General features: G+C 38.7%; 1 protein-coding gene across 2 annotated transcripts in view; it reads right to left on the bottom strand.

Annotated features, from left to right (window-relative positions):
• Positions 1–14,992, bottom strand: part of TNFRSF19 (TNF receptor superfamily member 19) — a 51,025-nt gene extending 36,033 nt beyond the window's left edge. The window contains exons 1-3 of one of the 2 annotated variants that reach the window (XM_015852085.3): positions 14,937–14,992; positions 3,982–4,062; positions 3,472–3,582 (exon numbers count right to left, since the gene is read on the bottom strand). In XM_015852085.3, the coding sequence (XP_015707571.1) occupies positions 3,472–3,582; positions 3,982–4,047 (177 nt within the window). In that variant the 5' untranslated portion in view covers positions 4,048–4,062; positions 14,937–14,992. Of the gene's footprint in view, positions 1–3,471; positions 3,583–3,981; positions 4,063–10,411; positions 10,488–14,936 lie in introns of those variants that run through there. The other variant, XM_015852087.3, reaches the window with a different exon arrangement.
• Positions 14,993–15,402: the final 410 nt, after the last annotated feature.

Raw genomic sequence — 15,402 nt, forward strand, 5'->3', positions numbered from 1 at the left:
ACAACAATAAACCCCTAAGAGTTGTAATAATAATCCTGTATATATACCTACACATATATATGCATACACATACACACATACAGATGCAAGGGGAATTTTGCCTTGCACACCTATCCATACTGTTGATGCAAGTCTGTGATACACTCCAGTATATCTATGGCAAGATGGGAACATGCCGGACTCATACAGGTCCTAACTTGATTAAGCTTTAACCATTTCTTAAGTCACCTGTGCAGCTGGCATCACATATGATTTGCAAGTCTGATCTTCAGTTGTCACTGGTTTCCCTTAAGCATAGGGACAGCTAAGGCCTGCTGACATCATTGAGTTTTGCAAATTTACAATAAGAATTTTTTTTGATAGTCATCATGATTAACAGCTTGTTAGTATTGACTTCTGTAACATTATGTACTCGGTTTTACAGAAGCCAAGTATGAAAATATAGGCACGTGTGTAGTTAAGCAATAAGCTGGTTGCTGTCAATTCTGCAGCACGATATTTATCAAGGGACAGCATTCATTTGGAACCTGACAATTCCTTAAACTATTTTTTGAAAACAAACCATTGTATTTTACTATATATTTAGTTTTATAGTCATGCTCACTCAGAAGTGTATCTAGTTTTATCTGTGATACTTTTAAATAGGAGCGGCCAACATTGGAAAGGAAAATAGCAATCATTTGTGATAGTCACCTAGAAACTTATTAAAGTACAGCATAATTACTAAAAAAAGCAAACACTGCCTCTGTCGTGTGCTGCAAATTACTTCAAGTATATCATTAAATCCCATTTCCTGTTGTATCCCGACCTTTGACTTCAAATACATAGTTTTTTCAAGCTGTAGTTCAGCAAGGCTACTTTTCAACTGCATTTCAGTAACAATCATAGCATTACATCCTCCACCAAGATTCACAGGAAGTTGTACATCTGTTTCCAAGGGAAGTCATATTTTCACTCACTTTCAGGTTTGAGCAAAACCTACTTAGTAATTTCAGCTCTAATGCAGCGGCAACTAAAATAATATATGGGAGTCTATTAACGTCTGGGGAAAGTAATTGCCTAAACACTGAAATCCAATTAAGTATTCATATTTTCAGATAAATTAGTATTAAGAATCAGAACTATCAAACTAAACAAAAAGTATATATACACACACACACACATACATATATGTACAAAATATAACACAAATAGCATACTACTGCAAACTGTAACTGACCTACTATAGTTCACTTTCAATTTATTAAATAAATGCTAAAGCATAAGTAATTAGTGAAGGTGCCAATTTCTATGGTCACTTTTAATTTGACAGTTAAGTGTGACAAAGCAATGTACACTAGAACTACAACTGCTTACCTTGACTGCTGTTACAGAGTCATAATCATGAATACATCTCTAAATTACCCCCCCTTCTTCCTCAGCCTTTTATACCTCAAACTTCAGTCCAATCAATTAATTAAAAAATCTAGCAAACATCCAAACAAAACCACATTCATAACATTAGTCATCTTCAAATTAGTACATGAACAGTATTACTTATAAGACAAACTCTAGCTAACAGGTTGCTAAAGGAGGTTGTGGATGCCCCATCCCTGGAGGCATTCAAGGCCAGGCTGGATGTGGCTCTGGGCAGCCGGTCTGGTGATTGGTGACCCTGCACATGGCAGGGAGGTTGGAACTAGATGAGCATTGTGGTCCTTCTCAATCCAGGCCACTCTATGATTCTAACAATGTCTAACGTAGAAAGCAATCCTCACTAAAGTACTAAATTAAATACTTCACTGAATGCTAGCAACAAGATGTGGAGAGATAGGGAAGACATTTCACTGCTTTGTAAGGCGATCATCTGATTAATAAGCTGATTAATAAGCGTAAGAATTTCTTCAGGTAAATCTCCTCACCCTCAAACTGCAGTATGTTCCTTGTGCTTGTTTTCAGAGTTGAACATAGGAAGAAACACAAAGAAAACAAGCTGGAAGCTTCTTTTCTTCCTGTTGTCTAAACACAGGTTTAGTAAAGTTTAAAGCTAAAAAACCTTCACATCTACATAACATACTTGCTTACAAAAGTAACTCTGAAAATTAAATTTCACAGCTCTTAAATAATACCCTAAATTCTACTTTTATCATCCTTTTTACACTCACAGTTTCACACTTACTGGCATGATGTAGATATAGTTGCTGGACACTGGGGCAAGTGTCACACATAAGGTTGAGAAGTCTGCTTATACTTCACAGTATAAGTTCAAATCCTTTCTTTTTTGTCTGACTATCTTTACATCTCCAGCATAAGGCATTTGATCCCTCCAAGACTCATGATTAATTTGGTTCTAATCGCTCCCATTTCTTGTTACAACTGCATCATCATTCGCTATCCTTACTCATTCACAACATCTACTATCTCTGTGCTGAAAACAATTAGAATCTCCCTTAACACTTGTATTAATACTTCAGCATTTGCTTGGAAAAAGCTTGAGCAAAATTCCTAAATATATTGAATCCCAATCTGTAAACTCCATCATCATTAATTTCCATTGATCCACTTATCAACTCTTAAAAAAACCTGCAAACTTCAAAACTTCCCCATGGATTTTCTTTTGGAAGAGATTCAGTTGTGTTTTAGAAGAAAAAATAGTTGAAATCAAACTCACTATAACAATCTTTTCATTTCTTTAGTAATAACAAGATAATTCTACATGCTTTCTACATAATACTATAATCTTTTTCCAGCCTCAGCTTTCTTAGTTATTTTACATAGACAACATAGACTAGATTTATAGCATTAATAAGTTGTAAAATAAAGGAATATGGCCTCACTTGAAACTAGCTGCCCAACCCACCTATCTGTTACAACCACAGAGCTACTGAAAACACTGCTCACCTATCATCCAGCTGGTCTAAAAGACCATCCCAGATCTTACTTGAATCCTATTTGGTATTTATGTATTTAGGCTTTTCATTATTTTTATTATTATAAATTATTCTGTTCAGGCAAGTCACTGTATAGAAGATTCATAAAAATCATCTGGGTGGAATTATCACTATAAAATCTAGAAACAATTCTATAAGCACATATTGCAAAGTCAAACCTCCACATTTCAGAAGTCTGTACCAATCAGGAGTTTGACATTTATTTTTCTTGCTCTCATCTTCATAGCCAGTTTTAATTCTGGGTTGCATTGCAAAGGGGGTGAGGGTAAATGAAAAAGGGCTTGAATTATGATTTTAAAAGTGATTTGAGAGCCCTGATCCAGGTCTTCTAATGGTACCGCCAACTATACTAATGGCAGTATCATTTTCTTAACGGAAGATTTCACATCATGAGCATCACAAGATATGTTACTTGAAAAGCCAAAGATGTTTCAGAAGTCAAATCATAGAAATAAAAGCTCGTATCATAGATACATCTATTACTTTAGACACATGAAGACACATTTATTGGAACAAAATCAAGAAAGTGTGCTATGCTTACCTTTGAGAGTTCCATTCCTGGTCCACACTGTTTGCAGAGAACACAGTTCCCAGTGTGATCTCTAAATTCTTGTTCTCTGCAATCTCCAGTTTCGCAGATTACCCTACTTAGCTAAGAGAAAAAAGCAAAAAAAGATGAACTTTATTTCTGATTTATATGTAATTTACATAAACTCTAAGCCAGAGAAATCAGGTCAGTTAAAATATACTTACAAGCAAATGTAACTTCATGCCATGCTAATATTATATAGATAAAGTGGACACTTCAGACTCCTGAACTACATATCTACACAGCATACTGCACTAACAGATTGGCACCGAAATAACAGTACCAAGAAATGACATAGATGAGCAAGCTCATGTTAAAATTGAAAAAACACATTATGTAGTTGTCTAAATAGGTTTGAGTCTTCCAGACTTAGTGATTACACACAGAAGACACCACTCCTGTGTCTGACATAATCAATTATTTCAACACTCAACTTAGAATAAAGCTGAATTACATACTTACCAAATACGCTAGTAAGATAATAAGCATCTTCAATTTGTCTTCTCCTTGTAATCCTTTAGGATCCATTTCTTACAGTTAAACCTTTACTCCCCACATAAAAAGAAAAAGAGATTTAAAAAAACATCATTGTATTTCACCATTGTTTAAATTTAAATCAAGTACATATCTTCTAGCTTAGCTATCTATTCATAGTATTAAAACACTTCTGATAGATTCAAGGCAGCTAAGTAACTAACACAGACACATACATATGCATATTCAGTGTTAATAAATAAGCGCACAATAAATTCAGTTAATAGAATGATGACACTTCTGTAATAAAATGCCCTTTTTAAGAAGATAAGGCAATACACATGTAGTTTCTATGGCCTTAATTCTTAATTTTAAGAGACTGCTCCCAGTCTAGATCAGGGAACTTCAACACACATCAAATAAAGATAAAGAACTACGACAAGCATAACAGACATAAGAAAATGGATCAATCATAAGTAGAACAAATCAGGTATTATAAGAAGTGCCACATAAGTGTTACAACACTTGATTTCACATTTCCCAGCATTAAAACCCATGCTAACAACTTCTAATTCATAGGAAGGAAGCGTACATCAATGGCACTGTTGATATATTTTAGGAGTCAAAATTTTATTTTGAAGTTTAACAAATAAAATCTAAAGTCTGCTCAGAAAGGACAGAGCAGGCAGAGAGGTGTTGTCAGGCACCCAACAAGAAAACCAAGATTCCATTTCTGTAGGTCTTCCTCACCCAGTGATGGTACCAGTCAATGGGTCAATAACATTCAACAGATTATACGCGTGTCAACATGGGTAAAAAGACAACATACCACCAACTAACAGAACTACAAGTAGATGCAGCATCCTATAGAGGTTGCTTTTTCAAGTCTGAGGGATAAAACAAGCACACAAATGTGAACCAGGAAATCTTGGAAGGAGTTCTGGATGACCCCAATACAACAGTTTAACATAACACATACCATAGAAGAAATGGAAAAATGGAAAAATACAACAAAAAAGCCTTATTATTAGGTGCGCTGAACTGGAATAAGAAGCTGACAGTATCACAGTATCGTGTGGGTTGGAAGGGACCTTAGAGATCATCGAGTCCAACCCTTGGGATTCGAGCCTCCTGTGTAGCAGAGCGGCACTTCTACCACTTGCGACACAGGGGGGATTCGAACCCGGGCCTCCGGTGTTGCAAAGCAGCATTCCTACCACTGCATCACCGGAGTAACAAGTAAAATTAGATATGTAGGAAAAAGTACATAGGAAAACCATATAATTGCTAGGAATATTAGAGAGCAAAGGGTAGACAGACAGTAAAAAATATTGTTAAACAGAAGTTTAAAACAACAAAAAAAAGATGTTTCTTATCTATATTTGAAAAGAGCAAGACAGCTAAAAACACACATCTTATCCACTGCCTGATTAGTAACTGAAGGTCTGCTGAAGTCAAACTAGATTAGACCAAAGACAAATTGTGAGACTTTGCACCTTAGTGACCTGTAAAAGAGCATCAGGGAAGAACTGAGTGTTACTTCAAAGAATGATAAAGGAATTCTTACCGACTTCTTGATACCACATAATAGTATTCAATAAGGAAAATATAATTGACTACTTCACACACTTTACACCTATAGAAAGCAGAGCTTCACATGGTTGTGCAATTAGAACAAAGCTGTAAATGTAACTGAGTTGCTTAGGAGGGATTCACTATCAAGTGAGTATTCTACGCGGAATGAGATGACATGATTTCTTTAGCAATAACATTAAGGAATATAAAACATAACAGCTCTAATTCAATTATGCTCATCTGTATAGTACTACAGAACAATTTAAAAAGGATTCTTTATAGCACTGAAGTATGTTTTATATTAAATTTGAAGATTTACTTGTAGAAATTGGTGGGTGACGTAAAAAAAAAAAAGTATTACGACAAGTGTATGTTTATGTCAAGTTGCATACAGTATTATCAATACAAATAGTATCAGTGAGCTGCAGTAAGCCTGATGATGGAAAATATGAAGCCATGGCAAAAGCAAAACATTTGTAATGTACTTCAAGTCACCTGAAGTATGGAAAAAAAAAAAGGAAACCGAGAACAGCCTGATTTACTGGCCAGGAGATTCAGGACTTGCCTCAGTACTGCCATTAAAATATGTTCGCCTTATGTAATGAAGCTACGTTCATCCTATACATTTTTCCAGTGTGCAATAAAGTGAACATTTAATATTTTAATAAAGTTTCATAGCATATAGGCCAGTTATTAAAAATCAATATTGAAACAAGCTAATGACACATTTTTGAGTTTGTAATATTCTGTCGCCAGAATTGGATTATAAAACAAATGTCACTTCTTAATGGAAGGTGATACAGAATAACAAGTTGGTCACACTGGTACTTAATTATACTTCTGTAACTCAGCTTCTGAAGACGTATCTGTTATAAGATAGTTTTATTATAGCATTTACCTCAAAGACTTACGATACTGAAAGCACATGGAGAAGCACACTGTACTAAAACATATTTTGTTGATTTAGGTGTGGAAATTTTATTGCAACTCTGAAATATTTTCTATTGAAAAGAAAAATCTACTGCCTTTATAACACTCTTGCCAAATCCAACACCTTCAGTCATCAAGAGCTCCAAAACCCAGAGGAAACCTCTAAAAATCAAGTGTTTTAGAGCTGGCTTCAAACCGTCATGGACTTCTCCAACTCATCTACAAAGTTTAGCGTGCTTCAAACAGAATCACAGAATGACCCGGGTTGGAAGGGACCTCAAGGATCATGTAGTTCCAACCCCCCTGCCTGGCAGGGCCACCAAACATACACATTTACTAGATCAGGTTGCCCAGGGCCCCATCCAACCTGGTCTTGAACACCTCCAAGGACGGGGCATCCACAACCTCCCTGGGCAGCCTGTTCCAGGGCCTAACCACTCTCCTAGTAAAGAAAACGTGTTGACTGATCACATGCAGAGTGCGATCTCACAGCTTTCAGTCTGTGATATAAGATAGCTTCCAGAAACTTCATAATCATATCTTTTAAATACAGAACTCTGGGCCTTAAAATTTGGTGAGCTTGAGCAGGTTTAGTAGCTCTGAGACACGTATCTTCTAAAATGATTTGAACATATGAATGTCAGTGGTATTATATCATGGAAATGCTGATCGGAAATAAGCAACAACAACAAAAAATCCACAAGGACAATACATTGGCTATAACACATGAAAAATAAATTAACTTATATACTATCAAGAAAACTCACAGTTAAGAGTATGGGAAAAAGTTACTTTCCATGATAACACTTAAATAAACATAATACAAATGGTTAAAGCACATTAATAAATCATTGTACTGAAAGCAAGTCCCCAAGGAGACATAACTCTGCCAGCTGCTTGTTTCCTGTTTCTGCCTTCAGTTTTGTTATAAGCCCCAACTCAAAAGCAGATGCTGCAGTACTTAATAGCAGTTTGCCAATGGGTAAATTTGTCCTTTCTTAATACCAAGTGCCAGTACACTGATGTAAGCTGGACAAAAGCTATTCATTTGTATTCAAGTAAGAAGTAATGAGATGAATGTTTTGCCTCTAAAATATGCTCAATCAACATATTGAAGTCAATACATAGAACCCGCATTAAGTGGTTGTATGGTTACAGTACTGTGCGGGGGCTACTATACATTTGTACAACGAGGGCAACATTAAACCAAAAGTTAATAACATACAATAAATGAATTGGGGAAGTAAGAATTTCCAGCCTCCCAGGATCCTACAATGCAATACCCTCCAAAATGTACGCCTACATGAGATGGTGACCTACTCAAAGCCTACTCATCAGGATTACATTACAGCCTACCAGCAGGTTTCTTATGCATATAGGCATGGAAACTTTGAAGTCAATGCCATCTACCTTGTAAGGGAATCTTTATAATGGGTGAATAGTTCCAACTTCAAATTTGCTTAAGTTGTCTAGATCATCCAAGTACCAGAACTGATTTGACATTCACATTTGACCACCACTTTTCATTCTTTCCATAACACTGACAAAGAATACTCTATTTAGTTCTGGATAAGAAAGAGGACTGAAAACATAATCATGTCATCTTGCCAACAGAGGTCTCTGGCATCTGATGAATAGGATCTGTGCTCCCTTCTAACCACCCTGCTTCCCACCTGCAGCTGTCAACTTCATGCAATAAAATGACAAGGAGTGGCAGATGGCTTTAGCAGAGTCAGTGCCCCACGGGCAAGAAACAAGAGAAGGGAAAGTACTTATGCTGCTGTAATGATAGAGACAAAGGGAACAAGCCAGGGACAAGAACTTCCACTACAAAGCTACACACTGTTATTCTGTCTCATGCCTCTAGAACACCTTCTCTTTCCACCCTGCCCACAAGCCTTGTACTCTTCCCCTTTGCAAAGTAAGCAAGGCCTTGTCCAACTACATTTGCTCCAGCTGCTATGAGATGACCCATGTGGAGAAGAAGAAAAATAATAAAAAATACTGTTAATCACATTAAATATTGAATAAATCCACACTTTTTGGAAATGGCCAGACATGAAATTGTACAGAATTAAGAAGCTATGGAATTACTCATACATTTTAAGATGGGGATAGTTAAATCAGAGACAGCAAATAGAAAGCAGGAACATGCCTGGCTACAGAAAACATAAACAGTTAATAGTCAGGGGGCAGAGAGAAAAGAGGTTTGCACTTAACCAGGAAATATTTATGCCCTATATGCTTTCACTGAAGCACCTGAGTTTGCAGGAGTAATGATAGTGATTTAATTTTTCCCCCACAATTAAAGAAACAAAACCAGCACTATGGTACCTTAACCATTATATACAGTACCTACAGAATGCACGTATTCCAGTGTATCAGGAAGGGCACAGTCAGCAAAACTAGAGAATGATCTGCATAACTCATCCCTGTTTTTCTACTTGAAAGCGATGCTTCCAATCTGTGCTGATAAAGCGATGCAAAATAGCTCATCACTCATGTCCTTCAATGTGGAAGAACAGACTATTATTAATTAGAAAGTAGTGCAAGATATGGTGATGGGGTGATATTTTTCCTTCACTTAAGCAACACCTTAGAGAGGGTTCAAGCCTGAGATTTGGATAAGAGGTGCTAATCCCACTGAAGTTGATGAGACTACTCATACAAGTAATGACCAATTCTGCGCTTCAAGATTAAAGCTTTTGTCAACAGAGTTGCTTCTTCTGTTTAATACATCTCATTCATCTCAGTTTCCTGGAGACACCAAGGTTAGGCTTCATTTGTACATACCTGAATGCGTGAAAAAGCAATAGAATGAAAGAGGAATGCCATTATTACATTCATGTTTCATTAATCCTGAAGCAGACTAATGGTTCCTTTCCAGAGCCGCTTTTAAGAACCATAAAGCAGTAAGCTGGTTAATACAGTAACCACTGCAATGCCAACATGTCACATTTATCCAGCAACACTATAGCAGTTTTGTGTAGCATGCGATGCTTTAGAAAGCAAAGACAAGTAACTTTCTTTCTCTTTTGTTATGACCACAAATGCAAGTTACAGAAATTGGGGTCTATTGCCTCCTTAACTGAAGATTTAAGCATCTTATTGCTGACCTAATAGAGTAAACCAGTGCAACTCTCTAAAATAGAACTAAACATTATTGTAATTACTTATGATCATTGATTTCTTAACAAAATCAGCTTATCCCTATCCCTTGTGGTTACAGTATTACACAGAATGGCTTGGGGTGGAAGGGACCCCACGGATCATGAAGTTCCAGCCCTTGCAATTCCACGATACTTGCTAAAACCATCTTTGCTTACACAGTGAACAGCACCTGGTCAGTCCACCCAACTCGCCTTACAAGCGATGCTGAAGGAGCACTTGAAAGGGGTTACGCAGCAGTTAACAAGCTGACTCCAGACTGAGCCAATCTGCCCCTCCCGCTCACATCAAACACTACCGGACCCCCTTTGTTAACGTAATAAAGCATCCGTTTAGAGTAGCCACGAGCATGAGGACAGGGAATAAATATCAGGTACCGAGATTTATCAAGGGTTATCGGGCCCGGCGCTCAGCCCGAGGTCAGATGAATGGAGACAGACATCACGAAAGGAAGTTAAACAACCAAAGGTTTTTCAACAGAGCCGTAATTGCTGCTTTCCATCCCTCTCCCAGCCAAGGGGAAGGTGTCCAGCTCCTGCTCCCACTCCAGCCCCTGTTCCCACTCCAGCCCCCGCTCCCACTCCAGCTCCGAAGCCGTTCGCAGCGCGGTCTGAGACACCCCCCCCCAGCTCCGGCCGTCCGCATCGCTCAGCCAGGTCACTGCCTGCATCTGCGGCGCCTCGCCTCGCCTCACAGCCTCCCTCCCGCCGCTCCAGACGGTGATACACAGCTCTCTCGGACCCACCTGCCTGCTCGCCCCCGGCGGGACTGCCGGAGAGCCGCTGCCCAGACCCGCTGCCTCCCTCCCGTCCTCTCGCTCTGTCGCCGAGGCAACGCCGCGCCGCTCCGCTCCGTCCCGGTCCGGCCGGGGGGCCCGGCTCAGGTGACCGCAGGCAGCCAATCAGCGGCCACACGTGCCCCGTTGAGGCGGGGCGGGGCGGGCGAGGCGGCGGCGGGGTCGCGTTAAGCGGGAGTCGCGTGCGGCCGGTCGTTCTGCCGCCGCCTCAGAGGGCGGGAGGAACCGTGATCCCGCCTCGGTGATGTGGGAGCTGTTACCAGGCGTCGAGGGGGAAAAACAAAATAATAGCACACAAGCCCTGCACCTCAGGATTAGTCCTAAGCATTCCTCGGCTCCCCTTTATCCTTGTTGCGTGGAGAAACCAGGCTGTACCCAGCCAGGCACCACCTGTAGCTGCGGAGGTGCTGTGGTAATTCCCTGTGAAGTTCTCCCCGCAGCACTTAGGTGGGGTCTCTTTGCCTGCTAGCTGAAATGCTTTGCCACTCTGTAGGCAGCCAAGCTGTGGTGTAACGCCAAGCACGAGCACCCAGCCCTTCACAGAGAAGAAACTGTTCAAATTCACTAAAAAATTGTTCATATTCACTAAAAAAAAATGTGACTTACTTAAAAAAGATGTGACTTACTGCCACTTGTGTGGTGAATGAGGAGCTGGGCTGGCATTAGAACACTCCAGCTTTGGTGACACCAACCTTGGTGTAACAGCCTTGTGAGGAATTCACATCAGTACTTTCAATTTAGAATTAAGAGATTAACGCTACCACCGCAGCCCAAGCAATACTATGGATACACTGGGAACTGAGGCAGGGTGTGGAGATGGTGAGCAATCAGATACACTTGGCAAGAAAGCGTGTTCAAATTAACAGTTTTGGGGAGCTTTTCACAGAGATAAAGCTTTGGAGTTTGCCAGCTATGTGGACTTCTCTAAGACAAGTAGTGCTTGTTGTAATACAGCAAGTTGTTTGTGAGAAGATAAATGGTTGCAACAAAATGAGTTGTTTTCAATTAGAGGGAAAAAGAGCTAACTCAGAATTCACAGGGCTCTTTATTTAATTATCTTTTAAAGGGCCTGCAAAGACGAGTTCTGTTTCAGGCCTGCTGCCAGAAGGAGCTCTGTGAAAGGCTGGAATGTCTGCGAGGAATGGCACGTTACAGCAGCGGCGGTGCATCTGTTGTGCATGGCAGCTGCTGTGCAGCACTGGGCTCTCTGCATCCTCTTGGTATTTACAGACAGCTGCTTTGAATGTTATGTTTCTGTGTGAGCACCTGTAAAATATGCTGCATGAGTCCTTGTTGGAGTCACTCCGTGTGTTTCAGGTGCTCGTTTTAAAGGAATACAGTTACACAAGTGTGTTAAAACATCCCAGAGCTCTTAAAGTGTTGACTAAACAGTGAGGACTACCACAGAAAGAAGCATTAAGACTTTCTCATCACACAGAGGTTTACTACTGCTATGAATTAAGAACAGTGAGGGCGATGGAGTCTGGAACACTGACGTGTGTTTAAATCCTTGTTGGAACATGTAAGTGAAAATGGATGGGTTAATTTCATTCACCACTGAAAGATGATGAAAATTGCAGGCCTTCTTTTAAATTAGAGTATTTCTTCTAAGGAAATGGAAGTCAGTGGAGAGACTCTCACTACAGCAGAGAGAGCAGAGAAGAAGTATTTGGAAGGTAGTTTTTGCTGACCGCTTTGATAAGGCTAAGTTACGTGACATATCTGATGTGGAAGAAGAAATTGTACAGCAATAGGAAGTTGTTATCTCCATATCTCAAATGCTAACACAGCTCCCCTAGTCAACTGTGAGATAGATCTACTCTTGTTGTGACAGCTGCTGGAAACTGATGTCAGTATATCTGTACAATGTCTTTTGATAGTCTTAACTGTTACAAATCTTAAAATATGTTTATGATGTTATCTAAGACACACTGTTTGGAAATGGCTCTATTTGTAATCAGAAATCGCTCATGCTTTTTTTTTTTTTAATAAATAAATTATAGACTAGTCTGATTTGCTTGAACTTTGTCTTTCTGAAGTCTTAAGCCAGAGGATTAATTCATGTTTATACAGCACTTTGTAAACACAGCCATAAGCGCCAAGAATTATTATTATTTAATCTTTAAAAGTCAGATCAATGAAAAATTGAACTGTCAGAGAACTGCTTTTGGAAACAACAAAAATGCTGAAAATCCCCTGCTCCCCCCTCACCTCCCTCCCCCCCCCCCCCCAAATATGTCCAACTCTGCTTTCATTTCAGTCTCACATACAGACAAAGGAAGATATTTTTCAGTTTAAATAGGTTAACACCCATCTGTGGGGACTTTTTACATAATGAATATATATATATATATATATATATATATATATATATATATATATAGTATTTCTTAAATGCAGTTTCAGGGACTGAATGTTACAAACATGTTAATGTTTCAGTCCATCAATGTAACCTATCTCATTAGCGCTGTTACTCCTGTGAGCAGCTTTACTCATCTGTGTGATTGTAGGGTCAGATCCTTACAGAGATAATTTAAATGTATTTGACTTGTAGCTATTTTGACTCCTGGGGAAAACTAAAAAAATCCCTTCACTATGTTTTGCTTCTTTTCGTTGCTTCTCTCTCCTACTTTACAGCCAGGTAAGGTTTAGAAATGCTTTTCCTCAGGAAATAAATGTACATGTTAGAACACAAGCAGCAAGCAAGAGAAGTCTGGAAAGGCGAAGAAGCTCGTCATTGAAGTATAGGGCTGCTTAATAGAATTAGTGCTTGAAACTGTCTTGTCAGGGTTACAGGAACATCCTCAAAGACCAATTCTAAACTTTGCTTTGGCTTTGCCTTCAACAATACTTTTCCTTGACAGCTATACACACATTATTCATGCAGTGCTAATTACTTTCCTGAGAATGTAATTGACTTGTTAGGTTAGAATATAAATTAATTGGTGGTATAGAAAACTAAATGATACCAAGTCAAGCCTGGTCTTAATCTGTCCCTGGCATATTATCTCGTGATATTAAGTACATTTTAAATTTATATACACAAATATACTTTTAATTCGAATGAATCAGAGTTTTCAGACTAACTGATGAAAGATGGCTGCATTCATCTGGAAGTGCTGATAACTTAATTTTATTCATAAGTGAGCAGACAGTGAAAATTTGGTTTTGCATGTTGCTATAGTGTATATGAAAATATACATGAAATATGAACATCCTGAAGGTCCGGAACTGAAATCCCCCAAAGAATGGTATCTTAGCAGTGCTTAATAGCTACTAGTTATGCTGAATTTTACTTGCATTTTGTTAATAAATGTACTCCACCCTTACACACATCTGACTGGGGATTTAAGCACAGGTATTTGGAGTCAGTATTTCAAGAGAACTCACTATCCACCATTAAGGCTTGATGTTCAGAGAGCTCACTGTCTGGAATGTTGAACTTCCTTGCAAGTGTGACCCCGATTATGGGTTCCAAATTCTTCTGAAAATCTAAATTACCTTTAAATACCCACAGAAGAAACTTGAGTCTGATTTTCAAAGCCTGGCTCCTGCTACAGAACCACTCACAGATTTGGCCCACACTCATAAAACCCGTGGCCCTTTAAAGTGCAAATATGCAGTGAATAATCCCAATTCTTCTAATGATCCTTTTCAGTGAGTTTCTGAAGTACGTGTCTTCTATTTTCTTAGACAGAGCCCACATTTGTAATATGAAGTTGAGGAGCAATAAAAAATATTTTGAGGTAAAACTGATTCACTGAAATAGTAAGAAAACTTTCCTGGAATTCTATAAAACCAAGTGTTTGCTCTAGATAAGCTAAAGATTTCTTTAATATCCTTATTAATATGACATAAAATATCTATTATTATGTTAAAATGTTAATATTATTATTAAGATTTCTTTTTGTATCTGATAGTTGAACTAACACCTCTTTTATGTTGAAACTGGAAAAAACTCCCTTTTGTATGTAAGGATGTGATATTAATAAATACAGTTCTAATATCTTGTGGAATAGGACACCTTTTCATCTCAAGTAAGCAACCAGTAGGATAAAAAGTGTTGCTTGAAGAAGGCAGGCTTTAACAAATACACAGAGAGCAATAAATACACAATGTGTGGGAAATATGGCTGGCCTTTTCCTAGAAAATAAACATTCCTCCAAGTCCCGTAATGCTCGTGTTCCAATTTCACTTTACAAAACTACAGACGGCAGAAAGGAGCAGTGCACACAAAACTATTATATACCCATCAACACCAAAACCAAACCTGATTTAGCTTCAGTTTTCAAATGCCTGCATTTTCTAGATGCTTTTTAAAATATACAGTCTGCAAAAGTTACGAATAGAGATAGCACAGAAGTTATATATTTTAAACTATGTACACCTAATGCTGTGCAGCATTATGTGAACTTCAGAATCTCTTAAAGTCTCGCAAAAGAAAACTGCAAAAAAAAAGTACAAAATCCAGTACCTGTTATATGGTGAAGTCTCCCAGTGCCCAGGCTTTCTGCAACTTAATTTCACACTGCCAGAGCTTCTGTATTAAATGCTTTTACCTCCTTAAGAAAAAAAAAAAAAAAAGAAGAAGTATGTCAGCACAAGCCCAGACGAAACTCCAAATCCGGGAAAATAAAATTAACCATGCAGATCAAAGGCAGACGAGCACTGAGACCAAATGCCTGTAATCTGATCAGTGATCAGTTGCCATACATCAAAGGCAGTGCTTTGGAGAGGAAAAAGAACTCTTTCTCTCTCTCTCTCTCTCTCTCTCTCTCTCTCTCTCTCTCTCTCTTTTTCTTTCCAGCAGGTAGCTGTGCTGTTAAATTCTGCCTTTCAGGACTCCTTTTGTTAAAAATCGATCACTGGTTTCTTTCCCCCTTTTCCTTTCTTGTGCTGGGAGAATGCACATGATTCTGACATGCTTGGAGTTGAGTGGC

The sequence above is a fragment of the Coturnix japonica genome, chromosome 1 (genome assembly GCF_054131305.1).
Source record: "Coturnix japonica strain WE chromosome 1, WE-NBRP24, whole genome shotgun sequence".
In the NCBI taxonomy this organism is placed as follows: domain Eukaryota; kingdom Metazoa; phylum Chordata; class Aves; order Galliformes; family Phasianidae; genus Coturnix; species Coturnix japonica.